At 35.9% G+C, this 21973-nt stretch overlaps 1 protein-coding gene across 2 annotated transcripts in view; it reads left to right on the plus strand.

Moving 5' to 3' along the window:
- The window catches only part of LOC121303904 (ciliary neurotrophic factor receptor subunit alpha-like), a 159928-nt gene that overhangs the window by 106254 nt on the left and 31701 nt on the right, over nucleotides 1-21973 (plus strand). For both annotated transcript variants that reach the window (XM_041234765.1, XM_041234774.1), the window contains exons 4-6: nucleotides 10842-10959; nucleotides 14494-14660; nucleotides 21364-21527. In XM_041234765.1, the coding sequence (XP_041090699.1) occupies nucleotides 10842-10959; nucleotides 14494-14660; nucleotides 21364-21527 (449 nt within the window). The remainder of the gene's footprint in view (nucleotides 1-10841; nucleotides 10960-14493; nucleotides 14661-21363; nucleotides 21528-21973) is intronic.

A 21973-nucleotide genomic window follows, 5' to 3' on the forward strand; every position in this document is an offset into this window, starting at 1 on the left:
CAAACAGGTCATCTATGTTCCTTGACAAGTGATTCTTGTACTCTACATATATTTATTCGACAATAAATATTCAAGATCGCCATTGGAATGCTTAAACAAACTTGGCCTTGAAACAAGACTTCGATGAATAAACAAAGTGTGTAATGTGTTTTTCTTTAAATGCAACTTTCCAAATTCCCCCTGTCAGACCCAGCAGAATATCTTGAGAAACTGTATACATTTGTACTAATATTTTGATTAATCAACTACAGGTTTAGCACATGCAACCAGTACCATGAGGCCCTGTCATATTTATTTGCAACACACTCCTAAACTTTCCCATAAGAACTGAAAACAGTAAATTAATAAATGGGTTGTAAAATACATTTTGTCAAGATGTCTTGAGAAATGTTGTTTTTGTAAAAAGCCACTTCAGAACTTCAAAAACAGTACCATTTAGTTGATGCTCACATTGTTTACATTTTAATCGCTTTCTCCATTGTCAACTGGACAATCCACAGCTTGACTCAACTACTTCATAGGCAGGAAGAAACTGCTAGAGTATGGGAATGTCTAAGTAGCTGTTATAGTTTACATTGTTGACTGTAGTCCATGTAGTCAGTTGTCTTATATATTAAAAAAAAAACAAATTGTTTATTTGAATACAAATATAGTTTTCCTTTTTGTACTGTGTACTTGTTTTTTCATGTATTATTGAGTTGAGTTTTATTTTCCTCTAATTTTTGTAATTATTATTTATGAGTTTCATTTGAGTTTTTAGTTCATTTGTATTATTACAATATCTAAACAGAGTACTTGTCTTCCATACAGTTTGTTTCCAAGTTCAAATTAATAAGTTTTTCTTCTTCACTTGACTCAACTGTTTCAAGTTTAGACAGCTTAAGCTCAGAGTAATAAAACGCAGTTATAAAGTCCAGAGCTTTGCAAGTCAGTCCAACTGATTTTAATTGCCGTGATAGAGCAAGAAGCCTGCAAATCATATAATTGTAAACTCAGACAATAATGCAAAATTTCTGTGCTATTCAGAAGGTATGGATTCATTGGATATGCTTTGTCCTACATTTTTCAGATAATAGCCTCTGGCTGTTGAGCTTATCAGTAGCATAAGCACGTTGACTGATCTGCCATGAGCACTCTCTTTGTTGTCAAAAAACAACTTTGACCTTTTCAGACATTTAGACAGTTATACAATTAGAATACATCAAAGAGTAAAAAGTGTACATTCCTGTCACATGCTTCTCTACGGTCCCACAGTGAACTTCTGCTTCTGTTATTGGCTGAACTTTGTCTCTAGTATCTCCAGGCATATATTGCTTATTTCTGTATCTGTTATGTTGTCAAAATTGGTCAGTTTGAATAACCCTCACTTCTTTTCAATACAACTTTCCATAAAACATTTTTTTCAAAGTATCATACTGATTAAGTTAGATGCTGATTGCATCTGGCTATTTTTTTTTTCGTTTTATATGATAATGTGAGTTACATATTTGACTCTCTTGCTAACAAACTGCTAAATAATTTTAGTGGCTGGAACATTAGGATATGCTTACTGACATACAAAATATGTTGTATATGTGTCACAGAGTTCTGCCAAGCACCAAACTTTGTCACAGCTTTAGCCAGATATGATGTCAACAGGCCAAGCGTTAGCTTCTCCTCACAAATGTCCTGACATGAGCACCATTAGCACTCAAAGACTGCCAGCTGTGTTAAATTTCAGTACAAGATGTTGGCCAATATCCAATGGGGGCTAACAAAACTTCTAATTATTCAAATTTGATTCACAGCCCATGCAGTCTCTCCCACACAAGGCACATAGTATTGCATTGGTCTGGTCATTAATGTTCCCTGTCATGCATATAAATTCACTATATACAGCTATGGCCAAAAGTTTTGCATCACCCTATAAAAGTAATAATTTTGCTTTATAAAGTCGATTTAAAAGTTGAATAATATTACATTAACATATTGAATTACATAACGCTTTGTTTTCCATGTATCTAACTATACTACTGTTATGGCTTCTGTTAGACTTTTGTGATATAATTTCTTTGATTTGCATGATGTTCGTATGTTTTTTTTTTTTTTTTTTTTTTTTTTTTTTTTTTTTTTTTAATGTCTCAACCCTAAAATTCTAGGTGATGCAAAACCTTTGGCCACAGCTGTAGATCTCAAATGTGGAGTTTTAAAGGAAACACATGTTTTAGCAGCCATGATATTTGGTACTATACTAGGTCAAATATTTCCTTTAGCAAGCCATGCCTTTGACTCTATTGCACTTCCTGGGTCATTTCCTCTAGAGAATTACATTGTCTCCCCTTCAGGGTCTTCTTTCCTGTCAATGACCAATCAGCTCCTTACCCTGCTGACTGATATGCTTTGGATCCTCTAGGATGCTTTGATTCTGACACTGGTGGAGTGAAATGACCAACGAAGTAAAGCAGCAACAGACTTCCTGGAAGGCAAGGCAACAAAACTGAGAAATGTCTTTAATCTAGTGTAGTAACCTAGTGTTTTAAAATGAAAACACATGTTTACAAAACATTTGTTTCTGTCTAAAACTGTACATTTGACACCTGTTTAATGCATGAAAGTGGACAACAGGGAAGATTTATGGAATTATTTTGTTAGTTACAATCCCTTAAAAACTCTGGCCCCTTGACTATCTTTGGTCCTACACTGTAGCAGCCAATCCTAAACCAACACATATGTTCATTGCTTGTGATTGGCTAAGAGCAACCCCAAAAAAAAACAAACATAAGGGATTCAATTTTGCCCTACCCAAATTACGGACCATAATGCAGCCAACCATCTCATCAAATAGCTAGAAACGAAGGCGGAGACTCGTGCAAGCGATTGAACCACAATTCAACCTTTTTTATGATATAATTAGGGCCTCTATTTTTTCAGTTTTTATTAATTTCTTTTTTGGTGCTTATTTTTTAGCTATTTTCAAAATCATTTTTCAATCAACTTTTTTTTTTTCCTGGGGCTTTTGCTTTTTATATACGATATGAAATTATTTTCGGTTACTTTCCGAAATGCTTGGGCATTTTTTTTCTGTCACAATATGTATTGTAACTCGACAGTACTTGCACACTTAAATTGTACCTTCTTCCCTTTGCTATCTTCCTCAACAAAATCCTTACGGTCACTGACACATTCTTCTGGGGTTTTTGTGTGTCTAAGCATTGTTTTGCATTTTGTTTTAAATCCTCTCTATCTAACTGTAATATAGAACATAAGAACATAAGAACATAAGAAAGTTTACAAACGAGAGGAGGCCATTCGACCCATCTTGCTCGTTTGGTTATTAGTAGCTTATTGATCCCAGAATCTCATCAAGCAGCTTCTTGAAGGATCCCAGGGTGTCAACTTCAACAACATTACTGGGGAGTGGTTTTAAATCCTGAAAACAAGTCTCCGTTCCTAATTGCAGTCTCATTTTAAATCTCACAAGCAGAGTCTTCAGTAGAAATGTAGGAATTTTCTGCCACTCAGTAGTTAGGGTGGGTTAAAGTATTCTGATCGAATCAACAATAGATACAAGTCAGGAAGGAGGGACATTGCCCAGCTGCATTGGAAAAGGTTTTTTTTTTTTTTTTTTAATCGAAAAGGGGTGAAGTCAACATGAATTGAGCAACCATTTCCAGTGTTTTTCCATTGTTTATTTGGATATACACAAATTTCATTTTTCTTTAAATCAGGGTGTTTTATCATTTTGTTATCGGTTAATCATAAGCCCTACATATAGTTCATGATTTTATTTGATTTAGTTGATTTTTTTTCTGATTAAACTTATTAAATTTGTCTTCAAACTTAATGCATGCTGAGGAGAAAAGTGTTAGCTTGTATTGTGCACAAATGATTATCAGCATCTGACAGTAATGGTAGGAGCTGTACGTATGCAGATAATATGCTGCGCTGCATCTAAGTAGCTGGCTCTTGGCCGTCTTAGTAATTCGTATCCAAGGCTATTAAAAGTTTTAAAATTGAATCCCACAAACACATTAATCATGCAGTGTTAGCCCAATCCTGCAGAACATCAAACTAAACACTGCCTAATCTTGGGAAACCCTGGGACCCTAACTTCAGCTCTACAACTCTATGTAAGATTAATGAAGGTACCACTAATGTTAGGCAATGGAAATGTAGTTTTGTAAAGACTATTCATTCCCTCGTGAATGAGAGGAATGCTTTCAAGCCCAAGCTTTTCGGAAGAGGTTCAAACCATTGTTTAGAAAGCTTGCTAAGTGATGCTTTCAATTTGTGTTTTTTGAACATTGTTTGATGCTTGGCATTGTTTTTTTACACAACTCATGCAAGACATCTGTATATATCAGCGAAACCGCTTAGCCTGTTACTTGTTATAATTTGCTTGATTAGGAGGCAAGTGACCATTAGGTCCACAAATCACATTACATTTAGTTTAATCATTTTATGTATTGTAATGTCAATATTACCATCAGTATTATTTCCAGATTTTGATCTAATGATTTAAAATATGACTCAAATACAGAAGCCTTCTTAAGCATCCACATGCTGACAAAACTATTCAGGATTTAAAGGATTATCTTTTAAGTGGCTATTATCAGTCTATAAATGTACTGCTTTCTGTCCAAATCAGCAGACATGGCCCTGCTCTTCAGTCATGACATCATCCTATAAGTTCACTTCTGTGTTGTGTGGTAACTTGCTACAGTTATAAGTGCAGGAATTGTTTTTCTTTGTATGAAAGTCAGTGTAGATTATTGTTAAGATGTGTATGAATGTGGAGATGAACTGGTGAAATCTTTTGACTGAGAGGTCTGGGGTGCAGTGCCTAGTAAATGGAAGCTCGCATCACAATTGACACTAATGGGCGTGTAATGTGGCAGTTTCATCTGAGAGAGACAAGAGGGAAAGAATGTGGAGACCCAGGGGAGCAAAACTGATGCAGCAGCAGCAGGACCTCTGTGTCAGATAAGGCTGATAAGCATAACAGCAATAAGAGAGAACTGACTTGTCACTATCTTGTCCTGGTCTTTAGTGCTATGTGTGTTCTGTCATCACTTTTACAGAAGCCTTCTGCTTCACTCTTACAGAAGCCTACTGCTAAGATTCCTGATTGATTAGAAGATCTTACACAGTTTGCCGGAGACCATTTTCATTTATGGTCATTCCTTGTCCTTTTTGAGAAACAATACTGCAGGTGTAATGTTTGTCTTTGGGGACAATTATTACATAACATTTGAAAAACAATATGATTTCTAAATATGCTCCTTCATTTCCACCAAATTTATTACAGTCAAACTATAAAGTATAAATTTTAGTATGCATTTTGGTATCCTCCAAATACTTACCTGTTAGGCTGGAATTAACAAACTTCCCTGTTTATTCCTACAATGACTTTTGATGATTTATAATAACACTAGACAACCTATCAATCAGTCTACATCTGACAGGTCTACAGTTTGTAGACCTTTGTTCAGCAGAACATTATTATGGTTATTGGTCATCATCACACTACAGGAGAAAGCATTCAGGGTCACTTATTATAAGTTTTTTTTTTATCTTTTGTTCAATTATAAATGACACTTCTTACATTTCTGGTTTTCATTATTATTTATTTGGCTGCTGCACGTTATCAATTTGATCAATTTATTAAAGCAAACCTATTTTGTTGTTGTAGTTTCATACAGAGAAAAAAAAATGCTTTTAAAAAACATGGTTCCTATAAAAATGGTTCACAGTTACTGTAATGTGTACGAGCAGGAGTGAAGCTTGCAGGGCCAAGTCCTTGTTAACCAAACAAAACATTTTGTTAGCTTTCCATAGCTCCCAGACTCACAAAGAGAATGCTCATCACCCATGTTCAGGCTTAAGCTAAACTTCATCCTTGACTTGCCCAGGTAATTTGATACAGCTGGGTGCTATCATCTGTTTTTTTTTTTTTTTACCCACAACTGTGGTCCAACATATATTTCTACCAGCTGATGTTTAAACAGAGCTGCATACATCTGAAGAAAGGGCACTGTATGAGCTTTGCGTTCCAGGATAATAGGATGGGTTACCCACTCCCTACATACATACACACACAGACACAGACACACACACACACACACACACACACACACACACACACACACACACACACACACACAAAGAAACTCACATGACAAAGAAGTAACTTTATAACCAATGCAGGGATGTTGTGTATTCAGGAGTAATTTCTAATGGTTTCCTATTCTTCAAAGGAGCTTTACAAAAGCAGGAGGAGGGGAGAGACCCCCAAGAGAAGCTAATCTGAGTGCATCAGACAATAACCAGTAGACCACCCAAATGCAGGGTTGCTGGTTGAGGGGCTCCATGTTAGTCCTTTTACCCTTTTCACCTGCCCCCATTTTCTTTGTTTTTAAACAGCATGCCTTAAAGCCATCTATCTTCTTGTCTGTATTACTGTCAAATTAGTTCGTTGTGACATCTTAGCCATAAATTTCCCTTCCGTCATCAGAAACGTGCCAGCTGTGTTGAAAGCCGACATCTTGTCTGCTTCCGATTTGAAAGGACAAACAAACAACTTAACTGCTATAAAACGGTTTTAGAAATGCAATTAAATGAAAGAAGAGATCTGGAATCATTTTGGTTGTAAAATATCCAGACCACTAAGTGGCAGCTAGACTAGTGCTCCCTTACCTTGAGGGTAACATCCTATGTCCATGCATTAATGCTGAATATGCAGTATTTCAATTATGGTGATCCAATTTAACACCCCCCCCCACCCCCCACCCCCACCCAAAAAAAATAAATCATTTTGCTGCAAAGAACTCTGTGTGTGTTATTTTACTTTGTTGTTTTGTTTTTTGGAGTAGTTCTTATTCAATATCAACGACAAAGGGGCAAATATTAGTACAAAGGCAGATACAATGGTACAGTGTGAGCTATTGGTACCACTTTTAATACACAGAAGCATAACAGTACCTGTTTGCTACTGTAATATCTGTAATATGCCCATTGTGCTAGTTTCTTATGGTTTCTTCTGAGTTGTACTATAGGTTAGAATTTAAATTACAACTCAAACAAATTGTGCCTTAGAAACAAACATTTCATATAGTGTAACTACCTAGTTGCACCTAAGAGCATGCTTGCAAGTAAAAGCATATTTATTATTTATTGCATTATTTAATATGTATTTTATGTACAGTACCAGTAAAAAGAGATCGCTACATAATTAAAAACAATTTCTGCAAGGATTTCTTGTGCGGTGGGGGCTGGCTGGCATTCCATAAATATAATGCTGCCATAAAAAGTAAATAATAACAACACTGTAAAGTTTGTCTCTCATATTGCAAATCAGTGTCCAGGGGTTCTATAACAATGAAAGCAAGTGCAAGCTATTCCCATCCAAAGCAAGATTCTGTTTTTTAAAACTAGTTTAGTTAACTGCAACTTGTGCAGGATGGAAATCGGGCAGATGTTCATAGTCTAGTCTTGTATGCATCAGCCAATTTTAAAACATAATACCATTTGACAGTGTTGACTAGTGATCATTTAAAATACATTATTCAACAGCTCAAGAATCTTCACCTGTCAGCCTGCAGCTTGCCTTTTTCTTTTTATCTGCACAGTCAATCGTGGCACTATAAACCCAGTACAACTGAGTTCTAATGAGGACACCTACAGCTTATTGATCTATCAGCTAGACCTTTAGAAAAGTCGGCTAGCTGTAGGAACATCTCCCTGTTTTGGACTTTGATATTCACTGACATATTCTTGTTTGGGTTTGCCAAATAATCTAGCCTGCTTAAGCATCCTTGTTATATGGATTGTTGCATTTGAATTTTTATAATTAGGATGTATTCAACCAGTACACCTAATTTATATATAGCAGAACTTTTGTTTGTATTTTTTCTTGTGCTTTATTTTCCTTTGGATTACTATTATTTGAAATTATTACGTTATCTGTCGAAACAGAAACTCCTGGGTGCAAAATTGGGGTAAAAACATCTAAATAACTTCCAGTATCTGTCTCATGTGTGTTTAATGAATTCCCTACAACCTCCCACACTTGTATATTTAACTACGTGCAGCTTATAGAGGCACACATGTCCCTGCCCCCTTTCTAGCAATTAGACCACAATAAAACCTTTCTAAAGGAACTAGATTATCGTCGGTTTCATGTAGATGCTGTGTGATTCGTGCCTGCCTGCTTGACCGTACCTGGTTCCTTATCATTTCATTACAGTTATTTTTTAATTTGCTGCAGTTTAGAATTGTTATCTTTCTCTCTATAGTATTAAAATTACTTTTATTATCATGAAATGAGAACTCAGAAGGGTAGGCCAGTGAGGTGTTCGGGGATAGCCCTTATAAAAAAGTAGTATACTCAAGTACACTTGGGTCAAAATATGATGGTTTTAGTATACGGTATACTGTACTATTTTGAACCAAGCACACATTGAGTATAATACTTTTTTTATATAAAGGAGAGGGGAGGCTTAAACAAAAAACTGGCTTTTTTCACAATGGAAAAGGATTGTAGGATCCTGTATTACTGTATCCTCTAGCCAAAACAGCACTAATACATCCCCAAAAGACCTGTGTTTGGATTGTTTAACATTATTGTTTGACTTAGTGATGATAAACAAAGATATTATTTTAAATATCGTAAATCAGGGTGGTGTATAATATGATATGAAATATGGACATTTTAAGATTATTTGAACTAGAAAGCAATTGTATAGCTTCAAAGCTGTATACCTTTTCCCCAGACCTGCACAATAAAGTCATTCAGTATTCATAATATTATTAGCAGAATGTTGCTGTTGTGAAGAACAAAAGAATGTAAAGTATGCTTCCAACACACTCGAAAGGTTAATCAGCATTGTACACAATGTATTAAGCAATTCAGCCAAATGTATTTTTACAAAGGTCAACGCATGTTAGTTTTAACCAGTTACAGTTGAATTAGTCCATCTCTCATTTCAATGCATTTTTATATAGACTAAAACTGGCTTGGAATCTGACTTTTCTTTATATAAACATGTATAAAGTCAGTGCCATCCTGCAAATATACAGCTTGTTTTTTTATATCAAAAGATAAATCTGAATTAAATTAAAAAGTAACAAAATTGTGCACTACACATAGAAATAAATCAAAATAATGTGTATCATATTACTTGCTGTTAAAATCTCTGTAGCAGAACAACATAAATTGTTGCTATGCTGTGAGAAAAAAATACTTTTTTTTTGTTTTTTTTTAAATGGTGAAACAAACAGTCATCCTGTGATATTTTGAGAAAAGTATACATTGTAGTAGAAACCCATGTTCCTCTGCCCTCTGCTTCCCTCAAGAAAGGCTTCCCTGGGAGTTGGTTCTATTGTGGCATTAACCTCCTGATGTGTGCAAGGCTGAGCGGGCCAATAGGCTCAGTGCTGGAATTCCAGGTCATGCACTTTGTACACTGGGAAGCTGTGCCTTTCTGGGTATTAGGCTTTTCCAGACATTAATCCCTTGCTTTATCTCTCTTCCTTTCTCTGTCCACTGACAGTGGATAGACAGCATTCACTAGACTGTAAAGTCTAGGCAACTATATTGTTTAGGCACACAATATTAAAACAAATTAAATCCATAATCCCTTCAGCATCATTTGCATTATGAATGTATTTTGGTATTCTTGGTCCCTTACTCAAGATACCGCCCTCTGATAAAATAAAATAACTGTCAGTATAGTAATATCATTGTAGTTTTGAACTGGTCAGAGCTTTTCAGCTGGGTGTGGTGAATTACCAGTGAGCTTTTTTGTAGAATTACCAATGAGTCAATTTGAAACTGAAACCTAATCCTGCTGCCTCTACATTAATATGGATAAATAAGAAAGGGGATTTAATGGAATGTTTTGCAGACATTACTACTGTATACAGGCTTTTACGATAACTTTAATTTATGCACACAGGTGTTTTTCGGAATTACAATTAGAGAGGTATCTGCTATAATGTATTAAATGTACAGTGTGCAATACCACAATGCATGGTTACATTGCTGTTATCATGTTCAGTCATATACAATTCTAGTTTGACAGTCACTAGCTCTCTGAGCAGGCTGTTGATATCAGCTAGAGAAGACAGTTTGATTTTTGTCATGAAGTTTAGAGCTCAAGAACCCAGGCTCAGCCATTGATTCCCTTTGTGAACAATGCATCTTCTTTTGGTCCAGTCAACATTAAAACAAGCAAGATCCCCAATGTAAACAAATAAGGGTAGACCCCATGCTTCAACTAATTTATTTCCTTTAAAAGCCCTGCAGAACCCTGCTGGTGCCTAGTTCTCAAATTGGTTTACTCCAGTCTTTAATTAACTCCTATTCTTTGAAACATGAACACCTGATAATTAACCAACTCACCTCAAAAGTGTGATACTGGCTATCGAACACCCTCTGATTTGTTTTATTCTCATTTTGTTATATTAACTTACAAAATGTAAGTATATTGCAGACTTCAGTCACACAATTTGATGATCGGGACCATGTCAACCTGTTGGAAACAGCACTTAACAAAGTGATAGAAAAATTTAATCAAATATAAGGTAACGGCATCCATCTCCATGACAACAGGTCTGAGTCAGCAGTGTAATGTATGTGTCACTGAAAATAAGAGACTTATCTTGTAGGTGGACTGGAGTGGGTTATTTGGTTGAAAAACAAATGTTACACAAGAAACTGATAAGATGGAAAATTAATTTAATGACTGTATCTTTTTTTGGGAGAAGGATGCAGTGGTAAAGTCTTGACCCTTGGTTTCCCAAGGTCACACAGTACTAATCAAGTACTTTAAGTTTTACTTTCTTTTTTCTGACTTTCCTAGAGCCTCCAAAGGAACCTGTTGTGACATGTCGATCAAACACATACCCAAAGGGTTTCTACTGCACCTGGCATCTGCCTCGCCCATCGTACATCCCCACCGAGTTTGAAGTCTCGGTAAAGTAAGTGTACATTTAAGACCTGGTTGTGCACTTAGCTTAGCACATTTTCACAACAGTTGTGACATAGTCAAGATTGTTTTATGTTTTTCCTTCTATATCTTTTTTTCTTAAATCAACTGGGGAATGAACCTGAACTGCAGCATTTATTTGCAGTGGACATCGTAGCAGCACTTGAAAACATTTTGTGTCACCGAAGTTTGTATACAAATTTAAGTTTCCTCCTGCAATACTGTTCTGTTCAATAAGAAACATGTTGCAGTAGTAGGACTGTGGCAGAGCAGATGGTGTGTGTGTGTGGGCAGGTATTACTATCAATGTGTGGACAAAATTTGAGAAAATGTCCCCACAAAGATAGTAAGTCCAGAAAAAACGATGTTGTGGGGATGTCCCCACTTTGTAAAACACTTTTTTAAGAACTAAATATGCCTTAAAAAAAATAAGTGCCAAAATATTTTGTTTGTTGTCGAATTTCACCCTGTGTGGAGTTTTGTCTGACTGGAGTTAGAAATAGTAAGTAAGTGTGTGTCTGGCTTACTTAGCTGAGGAGTGGGTGAACAGCATGTAGCCAAGATGGATGCTGTTTGCACAGTCACATGCTAATTAAGTTTGGTGAAATGTGTTTATTAGTTGATTGAAAAAGTGTGAAATGTGGCCAGGTGGTGATTGGATAATTAATTGTCAATCAACCCATGGCCACATGCTATAAAAGACAATGGAGTGATTGTTTTGAGTGAGTGTGAAGGAGCATATAAAGAAAGACAGAGAGCAGCAGCAGGTTGTGCTCTTTGTTCAAGCACTGGGATACCAAAGCTTGTTTGTTTGTAGTGTTTTGTTGAATTTTTTGTTTTGTTCCTGTGCTTTGTTTATTTTTAAAATAAGTGTTGTGAAGAGCGCTAAACTGCAGCTTTCTATGTTTGGGTCTAATATTTCAAGGGCACAGACCAGCCTTGACCTGGGGTCTATACCACAAGGACACTTTATTTTAACAGGGGATATGACGGTCACAAAAAGCTTCACTGTTTAAAAAACTTCACAGGCTGCTCAGATATTCATTGAAAATGTCTGCTTTCATCATTTCCACTTAATTCCTTAGTTTAAATCCTAAGATGTAGAACTATAGTGCTATATTGCTTCAGATAAAGAAGGCATGCATTATTGTGCTGGCCATAGGTTTAAATAACACAGTGTAACATTATTATTATTATTTTTTTTGTTCCTGGGTAGTAAGTGTTATTTCCTAATTGCTTATGCCTCAAAAGTATTGAAAATGGCTATTATCCCCCACAAACTTTGCTTTTGTGACCAGGACAGTGATATTTTGAAATATCACTATTTCCAATGACAAAACGGGAGCTTTTGTGTCTTTTCGTTCACATAAAGTCAGAAAAAAACAACATATGAATCCAAATTAACATGTATTTATACTAAAGTAATACAAACATGTCTACAACAGATTTAGAAGTGAGTAGTTTTTCGAGATTTACAATTATACTGTAAATTTACAGTATAATTGTAAATCTCGAAAAACTACTCACTTCTAAATCTTTTGCAGTCATTTTTGTATTACTTTATGTGAACGAAAAGACACAAAAGCTCCCGTTTTCTCATTGGAAATAGTGATATTTCAAAATATCACTGTCCTGGTCACAAAAGCAAAGTTTGTGGGGAATAATAGCCATTTTCTATACTTTTGAGGCATAAGCAATTAGAAAATAACACTTACTACCCAGGAACAAAAAGACTACCCAGGAACATTAGTATAAATAATTTTTAATAGTGTAACACTATAAAAAATGATCTATTATATACTAGATATAAATTTCGGAAACGATTATCCGTTTGAACAAATAGGCGACATTCGTAGATATTGTTGCTGTCAGCTTCCCAAAACAGTAGAAGGGATTTCCCTACCTGCATGTTTATATATATATATATATATATATATATATATATATATATATATATATATATATATATATATATATATCAGTGCATTGCAAAAGTATTCAGACCCCTAACCAATTCTCTCATATTACTGAATTACAAATGGTACATTGAAATTTCGAATTTTGAAACTTTTGAAACAAAAAAAACTGAAATATCTTGCTTGCATAAGTATTCAACCCCCACACATTAATATTTGGTAGAGCCACCTTTCGCTGCAATAACAGCTTTAAGTCTTTTGGGGTAAGTATGTACCAGCTTTGCACACAGTGTCGGAGTGATTTTGGCCTATTCTTCTCGGCAGATTTGCTCCCGGTTGTTAAGGTTGGTTGGACGATGCTTGTGGACCACAATTTTCAAATAGTGCCACAGATTCTCAATGGGATTGAGATCAGGACTTTGACTGGGCCACTGTAGGACATTCACCTTTTTGTTCTTGAGCCACTCCAATGTTGCTTTGACCTTGTGCTTGGGATCATTGTCCTGCTGAAAGGTGAATTTCCTCCCAAGCTTCAGTTTTTTAGCAGACTGAAGCTGATTCTCTTGCAGTATTTTCCTGTATTTTGCGCCATCCATTCTTCCTTCAATTGTAACAAGATGCCCAGTCCCTGCTGATGAGAAGCATTCCCACAGCATGATGCTGCCACCACCATACTTCAGTGTAGGGATGGTGTGTCTTGAGGCATGGGCAGTGTTAGGTTTGTGCCACACATAGCGCTTTGAGTTATGGCCAGAAAGCTCTATCTTGGTCTCATCTGACCACAAAACCTTTTCCCACATCGCAGCTGGGTCACTCTCATGCTTTCTGGCAAACTCCAGATGTGCTTTCAGATGGTACTTTTTGAGTAACAGCTTCTTTCTTGCCACCCTCCCATACAGGACAGTGTTATGCAGAGTTCTTGATATGGTTAATTAGTACCCTTTCCCTAATCTATGCATTTGTATTACTTTATCTCTAACTTCTGTAGAGTGCTCTTTGGTCTTCATTTTCCTTCAGATTCACAGCCTTACCAATGATCCTTCAACAGTGGGTTTTTTATCCAGAAAATGTGACAGGAACTTTAATGGGTCACAGGTGGAGGCCAGTGGTAAGGTAATTCTGTCCTCGTTAGGGCAATTTATTTCATCGGTGCAAACTGGGAGCTTCCACAGCACAGGGCTTGAATACTTATGCAAGCAAGATATTTCAGTTTTTTATTTTTCTTAAAAATATTTCCTAACATAAAACCATTGTCACCTTACAATAATTGATTCTGAGTTTCAGTGTTTAAAAATAAAATATCAAACATAACGAAATTTCAATGTACCATTTGTAATTCGGTAATATCAGAGAATTGGTCGGGGGTCTGAATATATCAAAACAATCACAAAAACAATCTATTTAAAAATATATCACAACTATACAAAAGACAACAAAAGAGTCAGCCTGTTTGGTTTTTATGTGAAAAATGAAGTTAACTCTCAAACGTACAGTTTTACCCAATATAATTTGTAGACCTACATTTTTTCCCATATTTTTCTATATATCATTAAACATATAGTCCTAATGAATTGCCAGTGTTTTCTGTAATTATCCTTTGCTTTTCTCAGACATGGAAACAAGAAACTTGAAGTCCAGAAAGATACAGTCCATAAGAACCGGTGCCACGTGAAATACCCTGAGCTATTCTCCACCAACAAGTACAAAGTGAATGTCATAGCGATCAATGCACTGGGGAACTCCTCTACATACATATCATTTGATGAGTTCTCCATAGGTATGTACATTTTTGTTTATTGCTTTTACAGATCTTGGGGTCAATAGTTTTCAATGTTTTAGAGATCTAAAAGAAATAATCTGAACAGTGGCAGTTTTTAGATTTGCCACTGCTTAGACCAATTGGAGACTCCCAGTCTTGCCTATTGGTTCCCTTTCAAGATGCTTTAAAACAAGGTTCCATTTAAAAAGGCAAATGATAAACAAGTATGTTAATTTAAAAAAAATAAATAAATAAAATAAGTGGCAACAGTTGTATGTGTGTGTGTGTGTGTTCTTTAGATTAATTGAATTGCTCATATCCCAGTGTGTAACATTGTGTTCTAAACCAGAAGGCATTTGGAATCAAAATAGACGAGATTAACAAACTACTTTGCTGGTATTTTGGAACTGTTCATTGTAAAACAAAACTAAAAAAAGAAGATATTAATATATTTAGCCCGAGGGACATTGCTTGGGTTACACATCTGTGTTTTGTTGTATGACATCATGCCATCTGGGAACCACTGCAACCACTTGCTTATCACAGATTACAATATTGCCTTTCTCCCTAAACAATTTCGTGAGATTTTACACCAGACATACATGAAATCATAAGCAAAAGCCCTGGTTCAAGGCAACAAAATTAAGTGTTTGCATGCATGACTTCATACCGCATACAAAAACAGAACAGAAATAAAAATGGAAATAAGGGCAGGATTATTGCAGTACAACCCAAAAGGAAGTGTACCCCAAGCACAACAAAAGGGTTGAAATGGGACATTTCAAGGGACATTAAACATTTTAGAAATAGAATCAATCTAGATTGTTTTACCAAACCTAAATTTAATCTTGATGGTCCAGCATTAATAGCTACAAAAATACCATTTAAATTTGCATATGGAAATTCCTTAGTCACAGATGTTAACAACTTAGATTTTGTGTTAAGTTTTGTCGTTGTAATCCCTTTTAGGATTAACAAGAAGAAACAAGTTTGGCCACACCAGATTTTAAGACAAAAGAAATTCTTACTTGTGGTAGTCATTTTCAAACTGTGAGTGACACTGGGTGGGGGTTGCACATTTGACAGCCACTCTATAGCTCTCTTTGTCTAAAGTGTGCAATACGTACAAGCTAAACCTCAGAGCAAACAGAACAAACTCCTAATGTTACACAACAGAATAGAAATTGCACCATGCATTCTCAGTTCCCATGCATCTCAGCAGTATGGGAGATCAGCAGAATTGCATGCTGAGTTATTGCAGACTTACAGTGCCTACAGAAAGTCTACACCCCCTTGAACTTTTTTCACATTTTGTTGTGTCAGTGCCTCAGAGTTTCATGCATTTAAATGAGGATTTTTCCACTTATCTACACACCATACTCCACAGGAAAGTTGAGAAAAAAATTATATATTAAAAATACAAAACTGAAAAATCATAATTGGATAAGTCTCCACCCCCCCCTGAGTTAATACTTGGTGGAAGCACCTTTGGGAGCAATTACAGCTGTGAGTCTGTTGGGATAGGTTTCTACCAACTTTGCGCACCTAGATTTGGCAATATTTGATCATTCATTTTTATAAAACTGTTCAAGCTCTGATTGGATTTAGGTCTGGGCTCTGACTGGGCCATTCAAGGACTCCGGTGTAGCTTTGGCTGTGTGCTTTGGGTCGTTGTCATGATGAAAGGTGAACTTCCATCCCAGTTTCAGCTTTCTTGCAGAGGGCAGCAGGTTTTCCTCAAGGACTTCTTTGTACTGTGCTCCACTAATTTTTCCTTCTATCCTAACAAGTGCCCCAGTGCCTGCTGATGTGAAACATCCCCATAACATGATGCTGGCACCATCATGCTTCACAGTAGGGCTGGTGTTCTTTGGGTGATGCACTTTGTTGAGTTTGCGCCAAACATAACACTTTGCATTTAGGCCAAAAAGATCCATTTTAGTTTTGTCAGAAATCTCCTGAGTGTTTTTTTGAGTGTTTTTTTCAAACTGGATTCAAGGTGGGCTTTCTTGAGTAATGGCTTCCTTCTTGCCACCCTAACATACAGGCTAGATTTGTGAGTGCTTGGGATATTGTTGTCACATGCACACTTTGACCAGTCTTGGCCATAAAAGCCTGTAGCTCTTGCAAAGTTGCCATTGGCCTCTTGGTAGCCTCTCTGATCAGTCTACTTCTTGCTTGGTCATCCAGTTTGGAGGGACGGCCTGATCTAGGCTGGGTCTTGGTGGTGCCATACATCTTCCACTGCTTATTAATCGTTTTGACCGTGCTCCAAGGTTTATTCAAGGCATTTGATATTTTTTTATACCCATCCCCTGATCTGTGCCTTTCAACAACTTTGTCCTGGAGTTCTTTTAAAAGCGCCTTGGTGCTCATGGTTGAGTCTTTGCTTTGAAATGTATTCATTTCTCAGCAGAGGGAGCCGATAGGAACTGTTGAATTTTTCCTGAAATCATGTGAATCACTACAGTTTAACACAGATGAAGGCCACACTTGAGCTAATTTAGGATTGTTATTATAAGGGGGGTAGACACTTATCCAACCTAACTATTTCAGTTTTTATTTTTTTAATAAATTCTCTACAAATTTATAGAATATTTTTTTCACTTGGAAGTTGTGGGGTGGGATGTGTAGATAAATTTTATATATATATATATATATATATATATATATATATATATATATATATATATATATATATATATATAGTGAAAAAGTATTTGCCCCCTGTCGATTTTCTGCATTTTTGCATATTTTTGACACTGATTGTTGTAAAATCTTCAACCAGAATCTAATATTAGATAAAAGGGACCCTGCATGAACAAATAACACAACACTCTGATACTTATTTAATTTATTTACTCAATAACTGGTTACACTACCTTTAGCAGCAATAACTGCAACCAAACACTTCCTGTAGTTATTGATCAGTCTTCCACAGAGCCGTGGAGGAATTTTGACCCACTGCTTCATGCAGAACTGCTTCAACTCAATGACATTTGTGGGTTTTCGAGCACCATGCTTGACCATTGGTATGAGGTTCTTACTGTGGAATGCAGTGTTTGGTTTTCACCAGATATAATGGGCCTCATGTTGGCCAAAAAGTTTGACTTTTGACTCGTCTGTCCATAGAACATTGTTCGAGAACTCTTGAGGATCATGCAGGTGCTTTTTGGCAAACTTCAGACGAGCATTCATGTTCTTCTTGGTAGCAGTGGTTTCCGCCTTGCTTCTCTGCCATGAAACCCATTTTTGCCCAGTGTCTTTCTGATGGTGGAGTTATGAACAATGACCTTAGCTGAGATTTTGGCAGGATGGCCACTCCTGGGAATATTCACTACTGTCCCAAACTTTCTCCATTTGGACAATATGGCTCTGACTGTTTGGTCAGATTTATATTGGGCAGGGCTGGCCCAAATCAGGCCTGATTGTTAATCAAAGTATTCAAACAGCTGACCCTAATTATCCCTTTAATTGGTTTGAGTTAACTAGGGGGAGGGGGCAATAACTTCTTCACACCTGAAGATTGCATGTTTGATTACCTTGCACACCAAATAAATGAAAGAAGCACCAAACCTTGGTGATATTTTTTCTCTCGGACTCCCTCTATATACTACTACAACCCATGAAAAGGTCTATATTACTGTGAGGGTTCCTCAGGCATTCTTGGAGGATCTTATGAATTATTGTATGCGCTACGATTTTATATGGTCTACCGTATAGAATGTGGGCAGTTATTGATATGCTAAAAAAAGTGTTGCTCCTATAATTATTAGAAATCACATATGAGAAATCAACCAATCAGTGTTTGTTGAAGTTTAATCTTACACTATATGTAGAAGTCATCCCCAGGGGTCGGCAACTTGTCCGTACACGAACACGCATGTCCGTGGCAAGAGTTATCAGTGTCCGTGGCAGTGAATACGCCTGACACACACGCATGTATTGTATATAACTTCCGTTTTGTTTGTCCGTGGACAATATATTGTTGTTTTTTTAATGTACATCACCACTGGATATGGTGCTGACCCCTGGTCATCCCGTGCATGAAACATGCTGCATAGCAAGTTACAACTGCACGTTTAAGCTTTGTTTTATGATATGTAATGCATTAAATCGTAGTTTTTAGGGTATCTCTTATTATAATAGAAATCATTTTGAGATGGCATCTCAGAAACGTCATATTACTATTTTACTTACTGTTTTTGACAAAGTTGGGATGTTGTAGGATCTCTGAGATGTAGAAAAGTAATGGTTATAATCATATGAAACACTTCTTAAAAATTAGTTTAAGGTTTAATTTGGAAAGCATATACCTGTAATTGGTTCTTTAAGGCACCTTTAAAATAGCTTTGTAAAGAACAGTTGGTGGTCAATCACAAACAGGTTCTCCATTGACTATTTTGATATAGAGACATGAGTTCAGAAGTATTTTCAGGACCTGATTACTTTGCCTAATGTTTATAATGTGAATTCTTTAAAAATAAAACTGCAATTATTTTACTGCTCACCAATATAACAAAATGCGACAGATTTTTTTTTGAAATGGCCACACCCTCAAATTGGCTTGTCAGTCAAACAGCGGAGCATTATTGGTTGAGTGATATCAAATCTGCAGTAAAAATTAATAGACAGATCCTGTCATTTCAGCATTTCTGGGTGGAGGCAGATAATGACCAATACAGGATGAGAGCTGAACTTTAGGCAACAACCCTAATATCTGAAATGAAAGTAATGAATAATGTATGTCTGTGAGTTGGTGGGTAAAGATAGGTACATGCTACATTCTGAATTGGGCTTACAGCAGGTCATTTAGAGAGACAGACTGTTTTAACAGTAGAGGCTGTCTCTTGCAACTAATCATTAACTATCCCCACTTGCATTTGCATTCAAGTAAAGGTACATCATTAGTTTAGTAATCAAGTGTTGTATAAAACATATTTACATACCAGTATCCTTTTAACTTAGCTCAGGAAAACTATATACAAACAACGGCATCGATTTCAATCATAAGAAGGGGGGGACAAAGGTTGTTACTGTCAATAATATAACATCATGCAGTATCATTTCAAAACTATAACCTATTTACTATGTAACGTGTTTGAACACTGTTTAGAGTTTACAGTGTTTTCTCACCTAATGTCCCAAGTTGATTTATGACCAAAATATGTGAATAAAAATATCAAAACAAATGATATTGTGTTTAAAAAGATATGTGTTGTAAACACTGAAAGGGTTTTTGTAACACTTTAACATGTAATTGCCAAAAACAAAGTTTTATTTATATTAAACATGTGGATATGGTTTTTAAAAAGTCACTCACCCTAAAAATTACCCAAAAGATTTTTCCTTATGTCTGATGTCTTATGTAACTGATTCACCAGAGGTAGTCTGCTGCAATCACCATTTTAAATATATTAATATCTTGAATGCAAACTATTGTCGTATTTGTTAATATTAACCATCAATATTTATATGCAGAACGCTTCTAGTTGTAAATGATACAATAATTTGTGTAGTCTTATTTTAAATGGTTTACAAATATGAATTATATTACATAGATCTACATTTTTATTGAGATAGTGGTATTTTTTTCTCCTGTCACTTCAGACAAATATCTTTATACATTTATTTATTTGCAAGTGGATTTGCAAAGAAATGTCTATTTTAATTATTAGAAATGTGATGCTATATAAGAGAAAAAAAAAATAAAAATAAGGGTGACTCTGGTGTAGATTATTTATAGTGTAAGTATTACATTTGTATATTATTTCCATTAATTTGTAAAATACATCAGGTACTGGTTACAAAAATCACCAAACTGAAAATAAGAAAAATAAAACTGTTGTTATTTAAATCCTAAATGAAAGTGCATGAATACATAGGCTCATGTATTTCTTGTAGCTTTGCATTTAACCTTTGCCTGTAGGTACTTGTATAATTGATTTTTTTTTGACCAAAGCAAGTAGTCATAACTAAAACACATTCAATGGCATTGCTGAATTGTGTCTTCAATTATGAACAAAAATGACACAAAAATAGTTGAAAATAAATATATTTCTTCCAAAACATGCAATCAGGCCAAAGAAAACGTAGCGGTTAGGGAAAAAAAAAAAAAAAAAAAAAAAAGCTTAAAAGAAACATAAGGGTGAGTGGGGAAAGGACTCAGCTTCATTCATTGGAACACCACATATAAGAATGTCCAAGTCATGCAAGCAGGTACTTTATACAGTGATAGCTTTGTTTATTGCATCTAGCAAATATACATATAAGGTGTTGACCTGCCAACTATTTTCTAGGAATATATGCTCTGCTTGGAATGATGTATATCATTAAAACACAACTTTACACATGCTGAAATACAATATTTGCAGTGCGATTCTTGCTCGTGTAAAGATTATATCTGCTGGGGGAGAGTGCATTGAGTGAATTGTAAGAATGTCGCTCTTAAAATAATAACTTGGCTACTACTTTTAGAATTTGGCTGTTTTCAGCTAAAATAAGCCCAGCCTATTTATGCTCTATGTAGCATTTAAATTGTATGATATACACTAAATGAAAGTCTGGGCCATTCAGTACAGTGTGTGCTACACCCAGGGTTCAGGAGCTTGGCAACACCCAGGTTTGGCGGAGGAAAACAGGGACTAGATACTGTCTGATCTTCAGTCTTCCTGACAAGTACATATATGGTCTAAACTCCTCATTTTATCTTATTTATCAGTGAAACCAGACCCTCCAGAAAAGCTTGTAGCCAACCCAGTTCCTAACAATGTTCGGAGACTGGAAGTTACATGGAACAATCCCTCAACATGGCCGGACGTTGAAAATTTCCCCCTCAAGTACTTCCTGAGGTACAGGCCTCTAATTCTCGACCAGTGGCAGCATGTAAGTACATATTTGTCAATGGCTTGTGGTCTTATGCATGTGTGGGGTGTGGGGTATAATATAAAGGCATGGGAAAGTTTCATTAGCCATTAATCAGGCTCTGAGACAATACAAATGTAAAATGAACCACAACTTTGCCTCAGAATGATGAATGAGGTGTTCCAGAGCTATATGAGAGTAGTGGTAATTATAAAGTATCACTACTAGTCTAACAATATATATATTAGAAATTTCTTTTAAAGGACAGTTCTGTAAATATGACAGTGTTTTTCCAAGAGTTTCTGTCTTTGATACAATTTAGGACAATTGGTTAACCAAGTAAATATAAACCAAACAGTCAATTCAAAAAAATTTCTAGAATGTGGGACTTTCTTTTTGCGGCTGACTATGAAACAAGTTAAAGGTCCAACGCACAATAGTGAAACAAAGCAGTCCATGCTGACAAC

The sequence above is a fragment of the Polyodon spathula genome, chromosome 2 (assembly GCF_017654505.1).
Source record: "Polyodon spathula isolate WHYD16114869_AA chromosome 2, ASM1765450v1, whole genome shotgun sequence".
Taxonomy (NCBI): Eukaryota; Metazoa; Chordata; class Actinopteri; order Acipenseriformes; family Polyodontidae; genus Polyodon; species Polyodon spathula.